Source organism: Phocoena sinus, chromosome 13 (genome assembly GCF_008692025.1).
Source record: "Phocoena sinus isolate mPhoSin1 chromosome 13, mPhoSin1.pri, whole genome shotgun sequence".
NCBI classification, from domain to species: domain Eukaryota; kingdom Metazoa; phylum Chordata; class Mammalia; order Artiodactyla; family Phocoenidae; genus Phocoena; species Phocoena sinus.
The window spans coordinates 22,840,927-22,850,992 of NC_045775.1; the positions used below are offsets into that span (position 1 = coordinate 22,840,927).

General features: G+C 44.3%; 1 protein-coding gene across 1 annotated transcript in view; it reads left to right on the plus strand.

Annotated features, from left to right (window-relative positions):
• Positions 1–9,143, plus strand: part of TOGARAM2 (TOG array regulator of axonemal microtubules 2) — a 51,068-nt gene extending 41,925 nt beyond the window's left edge. The window contains 1 exon segment of the mRNA XM_032652234.1: positions 8,806–9,143. Coding sequence (XP_032508125.1) covers positions 8,806–9,143 — 338 coding nt within the window.
• The last annotated feature ends 923 nt before the right edge of the window (positions 9,144–10,066 follow it).

Sequence of the window (10,066 nt, forward strand, 5' to 3'; positions counted from 1 at the left end):
CAATCTACCTGAAAAAGAATTCAGAATAATGATAGTAAGGATGATCCGAAATCTTGGAAGTAGAATGGACAAAATGCAAGAAACAGTTAACAAGGACCTACAAGAACTAAAGATGAAACAAGCAACGATGAACAATGCAATAAATGAAATTAAAATCACTCTAGATAGGATCAATAGCAGAATAACTGAGGCAGAAGAACGGATAAGTGACCTGGAAGATAAAGTAGTGGAAATAACTACTGCAGAGCAGAATAAAGAAAAAAGAATGAAAAGAACTGAGGACAGTCTCAGAGACCTCTGGGACAACATGAAACGCACCAACATTCGAATTATAGGGGTTCCAGAAGAAGAAGAAAGAAAGAAAGGGACTGAGAAAATATTTGAAGAGATTATAGTTGAAAACTTCCCTAATATGGGAAAGGAAATAGTTAATCAAGTCCAGGAAGCACAGAGGGTCCCATACAGGATAAATACAAGGAGAAACACGCCAAGACACATATTAATCAAACTGTCAAAAATTAAATACAAAGAAAGCATATTAAAAGCAGCAAGGGAAAAACAACAAATAACACACAAGGGAATCCCCATAAGGTTAACAGCGGATCTCTCAGCAGAAACCCTACAAGCTAGAAGGGAGTGGCAGGACATACTGAAAGTGATGAAGGAGAATAGCCTGAAACCAAGACTACTCTACCCAGCAAGGATCTCATTCACATTTGATGGAGAAATTAAAACCTTTACAGACAAGCAAAAGCTGAGAGAGTTCAGCACCACCAAACCAGCTTTACAACAAATGCTAAAGGAACTTCTCTAGACACGAAACACAAGAGAAGGAAATGACCTATAGTAGCGAACCCAAAACAATATATAAAATGGAAATAGGAACATACATATCAATAATTACCTTAAATGTAAATGGACTAAATGCTCCCACCAAAAGACACAGATTGGCTGAATGGATACAAAAACAAGACCCTTATATATGCTGTCTACAAGAGACCCACTTCAGAACTAGAGACACATACAGACTGAAAGTAAGGGGATGGAAAAAGATATTCCATGCAAATGGAAACCAAAAGAAAGCTGGAGTAGCAATTCTCATATCAGACAAAATAGACTTTAAAATAAGGACTATTAAAAGGGACAAAGAAGGACACTACATAATGATCAAGGGATCGATCCAAGAAGAAGATATAACAATTGTAAATATTTATGCACCCAACATAGGAGCACCTCAATACATAAGGCAAATACTAACAACCATAAAAGGGGAGATCAACAGTAACACATTCATAGTAGGGGACTTTAACACCCCACTTTCACCCATGGACAGATCATCCAAAATGAAAATAAATAAGGAAACACAAGCTTTAAATGATACATTAAACAAGATGGACTTAATTGATATTTATAGGACACTCCATCCAAAAACAACAGAATACACATTTTTCTCAAGTGCTCATGGAACATTCTCCAGGATAGATCATATCTTGGGTCACAAATCAAGCCTTGGTAAATTTAAGAAAACTGAAATTGTATCAAGTATCTTTTCCGACCACAACGCCATGAGACTAGATATCAATTACAGGAAAAGATCTGTAAGAAATACAAACACATGGAGGCTAAACAATACACTACTTAATAATGAAGTGATCACTGAAGAAATCAAAGAGGAAATAAAAAATACCTAGAAACAAATGACAATGGAGACACAACGACCCAAAACGTATGGGATGCAGCAAAAGCAGTTCTAAGGGGAAGTTTATAGCAATACAAGCCCACCTTAAGAAGCAGGAAACATCTCGAATAAACAACCTAACCTTGCACCTCAAGCAATTAGAGAAAGAAGAACAAAAAAACCCCAAAGCTAGCAGAAGGAAAGAAATCATAAAAATCAGATCAGAAATAAATGAAAAAGAAATGAAGGAAACAATAGCAAAGATCAATAAAACTAAAAGCTGGTTCTTTGAGAAGATAAACAAAATAGATAAACCACTAGCCAGACTCATCAAGAAAAAAAGGGAGAAGACTCAAATCAATAGAATTAGAAATGAAAAAGGAGAAGTAACAACTGACACTGCAGAAATAAAAAAAATCATGAGAGATTACTACAAGCAACTCTATGCCAATAAAATGGACAATCTGGAAGAAATGGACAAATTCTTAGAAATGCACAACCTGCCAAGACTGAATCAGGAAGAAATAGAAAATATGAACAGACCAATCACAAGCACTGAAATTGAAACTGTGATTAAAAACCTTCCAACAAACAAAAGCCCAGGACCAGATGGCTTCACAGGTGAATTCTATCAAACGTTTAGAGAAGAGCTAACACCTATCCTTCTCAAACTCTTCCAAAATATAGCAGAGGGAGGAACACTCCCAAATTCCTTCTACGAAGCCACCATCACCTTGATACCAAAACCAGACAAGGATGTCACAAAGAAAGAAAACTACAGGCCAATATCACTGATGAACATAGATGCAAAAATCCTCAACAAAGTACTAGCAAACAGAATCCAACAGCACATTAAAAGGATCATACACCATGATCAAGTGGGGTTTATTCCAGGAATGCAAGGATTCTTCAATATACGCAAATCTATCAATGTGATAAACTATATTAACAAATTGAAGGAGAAAAACCATATGATCATCTCAATAGATGCAGAGAAAGCTTTCGACAAAATTCAACACCCATTTATGATAAAAACCCTCCAGAAAGTAGGCATAGAGGGAACTTTCCTAAACATAATAAAAGCCATATATGACAAGCCCACAGCAAACATCATCCTCAATGGTGAAAAACTGAAAGCATTTCCACTAAAATCAGGAACAAGACAAGGTTGCCCACTCTCACCACTCTTATTCAACATAGTTTTGGAAGTTTTAGCCACAGCAATCAGAGAAGAAAAGGAAATAAAAGGAATCCAAATCGGAAAAGAAGAAGTAAAGCTGTCACTGTTTGCAGATGACATGATACTATACATAGAGAATCCTAAAGATGCTACCAGAAAACTACTAGAGCTAATCAATGAATTTGGTAAAGTAGCAGGATACAAAATTAATGCACAGAAATCTCTGGCATTCCTATATACTAATGATGAAAAATCTGAAAGTGAAATCAAGAAAACACTCCCATTTACCATTGCAACAAAAAGAATAAAATATCTAGGAATAAACCTACCTAAGGATACGAAAGACCTGTATGCAGAAAATTATAAGACACTGATGAAAGAAATTAAAGATGATACAAATAGATGGAGAGATATACCATGTTCTTGGATGGGAAGAATCAACATTGTGAAAATGACTCTACTACCCAAAGCAATCTACAGATTCAATGCAATCCCTATCAAACTACCACTGGCATTTTTCACAGAACTAGAACAAAAAATTTCGCAATTTGTATGGAAACACAAAAGACCCCGAATAGCCAAAGCAATCTTGAGAACGAAAAAAGGAGCTGGAGGAATAAGGCTCCCTGACTTCAGACTATATTACAAAGCAACAGTAATCAAGACAGTATGGTACTGGCACAAAAACAGAAAGATAGATCAGTGGAACAGGATAGAAAGCCCAGAGATAAACCCACGCACATATGGACACCTTATCTTTGATAAAGGAGGCAGGAATGTACAGTGGAGAAAGGACAGCCTCTTCAATAAATGGTGCTGGGAAAACTGGACAGGTACATGTAAAAGTATGAGATTAGATCACTCCCTAACACCATACACAAAAATAAGCTCAAAATGGATTAAAGACCTAAATGTAAGGCCAGAAACTATCAAACTCTTAGAAGAAAACATAGGAAGAACACTCTATGACATAAATCACAGCAAGATCCTTTCTGACCCACCTCCTAGAGTAATGGAAATAAAAACAAAAATAAACAAATGGGACCTAATGAAACTTCAAAGCTTTTGCACAGCAAAGGAAACCATAACCAAGACCAAAAGACAACCCTCAGAATGGGAGAAAACATTTGCAAATGAAGCAACTGACAAAGGATTAATCTCCAAAATTTACAAGCAGCTCATGCAGCTCAATAACAAAAATACAAACAACCCCATCCAAAAATGGGCAGAAGACCTAAATAGACATTTCTCCAAAGAAGATATACAGAATGCCAACAAACACATGAAAGAATGCTCAACATCATTAATCATTAGAGAAATGCAAATCAAAACTACAATGAGATATCATCTCACACCAGTCAGAATGGCCATCATCAAAAAATCAAGAAACAATAAATGCTGGAGAGGGTGTGGAGAAAAGGGGACACTCTTGCACTGCTGGTGGGAATGTGAATTGGTTCAGCCACTGTGGAGAACAGTATGGAGGTTCCTTAAAAAACTACAAATAGAATTACCATATGACCCAGCAATCCCACTACTTGGCATATACCCTGAGAAAACCAAAATTCAAAGAGAGTCATGTACCAAAATGTTCATTGCAGCTCTATTTGCAATAGCCAGGACATGGAAACAACCTAAGCGCCCATCATCGGATGAATGGATAAAGAAGATGTGGCACATATACACAATGGAATATTACTCAGCCTTAAAAAGAAATGAAATTGAGCTATTTGTAATGAGATGGATAGACCTAGAGTCTGTCATACAGAGTGAAGTAAGTCAGAAAGAAAAAGACAAATACCGTATGCTAACACATATATATGGAATTTAAGGGAAAAAAATGTCATGAAGAACCTAGGGGTAAGATAGGAATAAAGACGCAGACCTACTGGAGAACGGACTTAAGGATATGGGGAGGGGGAAGGGTGAGTTTTGACAGGGCGAGAGAGAGTCATGGACATATACACACTAACAAACGTAGTAAGGTAGATAGCTGGGGGGAAGCAGCCGCAAGGCACAGGGATATTAGCTCGGTGCTTTGTGACAGCCTGGAAGGGTGGGATGGGGAGAGTGGGAGGGAGGGAGACGCAAGAGGGAAGACATATGGGAACATATGTATATGTATAGCTGATTCACTTTGTTGTAAAGCAGAAACTAACACACCATTGTAAAGCAATTATACCCCAATAAAGATGTTTTAAAAAAAAAAAAAAAAAAAAAAAAAAAGAAACTATTATGCATTTCTTCCTCTTTGCAGATGGCGCTTCCACTAGCCCCACAGGGTACCTTTGTGTGAATCAGAAAAATCCACCTCTCTGGGTCAACACCACCTCATGGGTGCCTGGCTGGGTCAGCAGCAGCTCTGTCGCTCTGACCTTGGGCAGGTTACTTAACAGGTTACTGAACTTGCCAAAAGCCTCCTCCCCCATACTAGGAGGGTCCCACCTAGGAAGGAGGCAGGAGGACCCAATCTGTTCTCTACACTCCCAAGGGCCCCCCTAAGATCCACAGGGATCATGCCACCCCCAGCTTACATCCTTGCATGGCTCCCAAGCAGTCTCCAGGATGGTGTCCAGGATCCCCGGAGTGGCCCACAGGTCACTGCCTGGCCTTCTAGGCTCTGCCCCTTTTATTCACCCCCGATGATATGCACTGGGTCATTTACTCCTCATAACAACCCCACAGGAGGGTGTGGGTTCCGTGGTTGTCCCTTTTGTAGAAATAAGAAACACGGAGCTAAGGAAGGTTAAGTGCCTAAGGTCCCTGACTAGTAATCCAGGCTTTGTCTCCGGGAGCTGCGCTGCAGAGCCAAGCCTCAACGTCTGCACAGTGCTGCCCTTCCTTGGGTGGCCCCTGCCTTGGCCTCCTGGGCGCCAGCACGTTGCAGGGGCAGACCTCCCATCCTCTCCCCGTTGCCTGCCCACGGGCAAAGCCCTTCTCACGCTCCTTCCTCCACCGGGGCGGTGCCCACTTGGTCTGGCATCGCCTCCTCTGTCTCCCTTCTCCCTGGCCCTCTGGCCTGAGTTTCGCGTGCCAGCCACAGTCGCTGGCCCAGTCAGGGCCTCCCAGCATTGAGCTCTCTGGGGGTGCTCGGTGCGTGTCGCCTACCCAAGGGCATCATTCCCGCTCCTCCGCCGCCCCATCTCTTGCTCCTGGCCTTGCCTCTGCGCCCTGGTTCAGTCCTCCCCGTGTCCCTGGAGTGGCCCCTTACTTCCGGTCCAGGTGCCAGATCTGCTCCAAGCAGATGGCGCGAGTGAGGCCAGGATGGGGGCTACGATGCAGCTGCAGTGCCAGGCTGTGGGTGCCTTGGGGTGAGAATGGGGTCACGTAACTGAGACCACCTTGGGTATCAGACAAGGAACTCTTTCCTGTTACTCAAAATCAGCATTCGTTGACTACCTGTCCTCGTACAGGTAATTTATGGGCCCCAGGGGCGAGTGGGTATCCATTTATTCTAAATATTACCCTTCTATTTCCAAGAGACCTCAAAAACAAGAGTTTCTACATAGTTCTGTTGACTCTGTGTCAGCCAGGAACAGGGAAGAAAACTTCAATTGACGCAAGGCGTGGACTCATAATAGCACAGCTTAACGCAGGAGTAAATCTTTTGCTAATTACTTCAGCTGCCTTTTAAGCTCGATTTTAATGGGTTTTTCCTCGTGATGCCCCCCTACCAGCTCCTGGGCCACCCGCTCCCCGCAGGCAGGTGAATGTGGTCTAAGGGTGGACGTGAGCTTCCTGGGGCCGGGGTGTAGATGCCTCACTGCGGGAGGAGAGAGTCCAGGGGTGAGGCGCCAGGAAGGAGGAGTGGCAGGTTAGGGGCAGGTGGACCCCTCACCATTTGGTGGGGTCAGGGGAGCCCTGCCTGGGCCTGGCTCCTGCGATACTTTTCACCTCCGGTTGCCGCAGAGATTCAGTGGAGGTTTAGGAAACCTTTGATTTAGAGTTGTTCAGTACAGGTGGCTAATCGGATGATTAGTTTTCTTTCTGTTCCCTCTGGCTGCCCCCCTTCCACCTCCCCTTGCCCCTCCCACCCTCCCACCACCCTTGGGGCTGACCAGGTGGCTTTAGGGTTAACTGGGCCCTCCCTTCTTAGCCTTTTTCCAGCACAGGTAACATAACTCTCACCTCTTGGCCCCATTTTATGAAGTTGGCGCAGCTGGCGTGGCTCACTGGGTGCAGTCCCGTCTTCCCAGGAATGAGGACCACCTTGACTTTGGAGGGCTCTGTGTCACCGGGAGCCCCCGGGAAGGCCCCCAGTGTGGGGTACAGGAATCTTGAGGGTATGGCCAGAGAGTCAAGGTACACATTTCATGGGAGATGGCACAGTGAGAGAGTCAGGCTGAGCTGAGGGGGTCCCGGGCCATCCTCTCCGGTTCCCCACTGTCCCAGGCTGGTTCTGAAATCAGAGGGACCCTACAGAGCTCCCGCTGCAAAATATCCTGGCGGGTTGGATGAAGTTAAGATGATGAAGGAAGAACAAATTGGGGGTTTCTCTAAAAATAAAACAAAACTCCAGACCAGCCTCTAAAACGTGGAACTCCAAGAGGTTTGGGGTAGCAAGAGGTGGGAAGAGCGTGGGCTTTAGAGTCAAGGAAGGCTTGGCCTCTGTCCTCTGCTCTTGTTAGCTGTGGGATCTGGGGCCAGCTCCTCGACCCCTGAGTGTTGGTTTCCTCCGCTGTGAAACAGACGAGTGTCCTGCCTCTTGGGTGAGAGTGAAATGGGGTCACAGATGCATAGCTCTGAGCCCTGGACTCAGGCTCCGGCAGTGTTAGTTTCCCGGGTGTGTCTCAGCTCAGGGAACTTTCCAATTTCTTTGTTCCGTAAATAAATCAAGTGCTTCTCTAAGCGTTGTTTGCCTTCACCAGGACTTATCCTTTGGCAGGATGACAGGCTGACTGTCAAGCAAGTATTTGCACGAATGCACGTAGGGTGACGCGGCCAAGGCTGCGGGCCAGAGCAGCCCCTCCGAAGCGGCTTGGGGTTCCCCTCGATGAGGCCTTGACGTTGGAGGGAGCCCTGCAATTACTGTGTGATGAAGAGCCTGCTGGCAGGTTTTAGCCTGTCTCTGGGCTTTCTGGGGTCTAGAGAAGGCAGGGGGCCTGGGGTAACCAGATTTGGGGCGCTCTTCACTGGAATGAAGGGTCTGTGCAGAGCCTGATGGTTTCCAAAGCACGTTCATGCCTCCTGCATCACTGCTGGGCTTATCGTGAGGTGTGGCATCGAAACTGGGGAGGCCGTGCTGGTTTTATCTCCCACTGGCTGTTCTATCTTCCAGAATGCTTCATTTGAGAGTCTCGACCTTTCTTCCTAGTACAAGTTTTCGCTGTGTGAACTCTCCTAGGTGGTAATGCAGATTAAAGCACTACTAGGACCAAGCTACTCTTTGTCACATGCCTACTTGCATAGGCACTTCGCCTACATGTATTATCTAACCTCTAACAGTCTTAAGAGTTTGGTTCAGAATTATTATCCTTACTTTACAGATCGGGCAACAGGCTCAGAAAGGTTGGGTGGCTTTCTCTAGCTCACACAGCTAGTAAATAACAGAGGCAGGATAGCAATCCAGATGCGTCTGCCTCTTTCCTTCGCCCTGGGCCTCAGGGACCAGTTATACTGTCATATGCCCTGAGCCCTCTCACCTTCGCATACCCCTTCCTCTGTAAAAAAAAATGTTTAAAAGTGTACTTTATGACTGGTTGGTAGGAACACAAATAGAAATCAGGTTGGAGAGCTTCAGACTTTTTTCTTCTGATTTTAAAAGAATTTAAAACATTTCCATGGGCCGCTAAGTGTGTTATGAGCCCTAGGTAGTGCGTCTAATGGATTAGTGGGCCCTGCTGGGTTGCCTGCCTTTTGGGGGACAGAGTTGGTGTCCCCAGAGAAGGCAGTGGGAGAGAGAGAGAGTGCTTGACTCAAGTAACGCTCCCTCTTTTCTGCCTGACAGTGTTGGTGGCCTCAGTTTACCCCCGAAAGCCCCAGGCCGTGGAGCGCCACGTACTTCCGGTCCTCTGGTACTTCCTGAACAACATGATCGGGAACGGCATCCTGCCCGGGCGCGGCGGGAACGTCCGCACGGCCGTCTGCCGGCTGTGCAGGAGCCTCCAGGGGCAGATGGGCTCCCGGCTGCAGGACTTGGCCGCCAGCCAACCAAAGCAAGTCCTCAAAACGCTCCAGGAGCTCTTAGACCCGGAACCCCTGTGAGACAGCCCCAAGGTCACTGACGGGCGGAGGGCACCTGACAGCAAGACAACTGGCAGCTCACGCCCCTTTCATCTGGATTAAAGACAGATCTAGACTGAGCAATCGTTATTTTTATCTTGTTTTATTTTTATGATGGAATAATCTCCTGGTCTACTTTCCCATAGAGTTCCAGATGTACATAGTATATTTTGAGGTAGAAATAAAATAATTACTTATTTTTCTAAGGTTTTATTATCTTGTACTTTTTTAACCCCACAGAATTTTCTAGTAGCTAGGTTTGCGACAAAGAAAACAAAACATGATATGGAAACAACAACCCATGTGCCCATTTTTGGATGAATGGATAAAGATGATGCAGTACACGCATGCACGCGCGTGTGCGCGCGCACACACACACACACACACACACACACACACACAGGAATACGATAAGCCATAAAAAAGATGAAATCTTGTGACAACACGGATGAAACTTGAGGGTATTACGCTAAGTGAAATAAATCAAATGGAGAAAGACAAATACCATAAGATTTCACTCATATGTGGAATATAAAAGAACAAAAGCAAAAAAACAAAAAGAACAAACCAAACAGATGCAAACAAATACAGAGAACAGAGTAGCAGCTACCACAGAGGAAGGGGCACGGTGGGGGGAGAGCAAATAGGGTAAAGGGAATTAACTGTATGGTGATGAATAGAAACTAAACCTTTGGCGGTAAGCTCACTGCAATGTATACAGAAGTCAAAATATAATATTGTACACATAAAAAAAATTTAAAAAGAAAACAAAACACAACAACAGCAAAACCAGTTGCTGATGCTACTGAGACGAAGAATGAGGGAGAAAAGTATAGCACAGATCCCCATGTTGCAGACCATTTTGGGGCATAGCTCCTATCTGTGCGCGGCTGGAAAAGCCCTCCTGAACCCAGAGACCCTGAGTTGGCCGTTCAAATCCAGCCCATTTGTCATAAGCCTGATTTGGGGTGAACATAAACATCTCT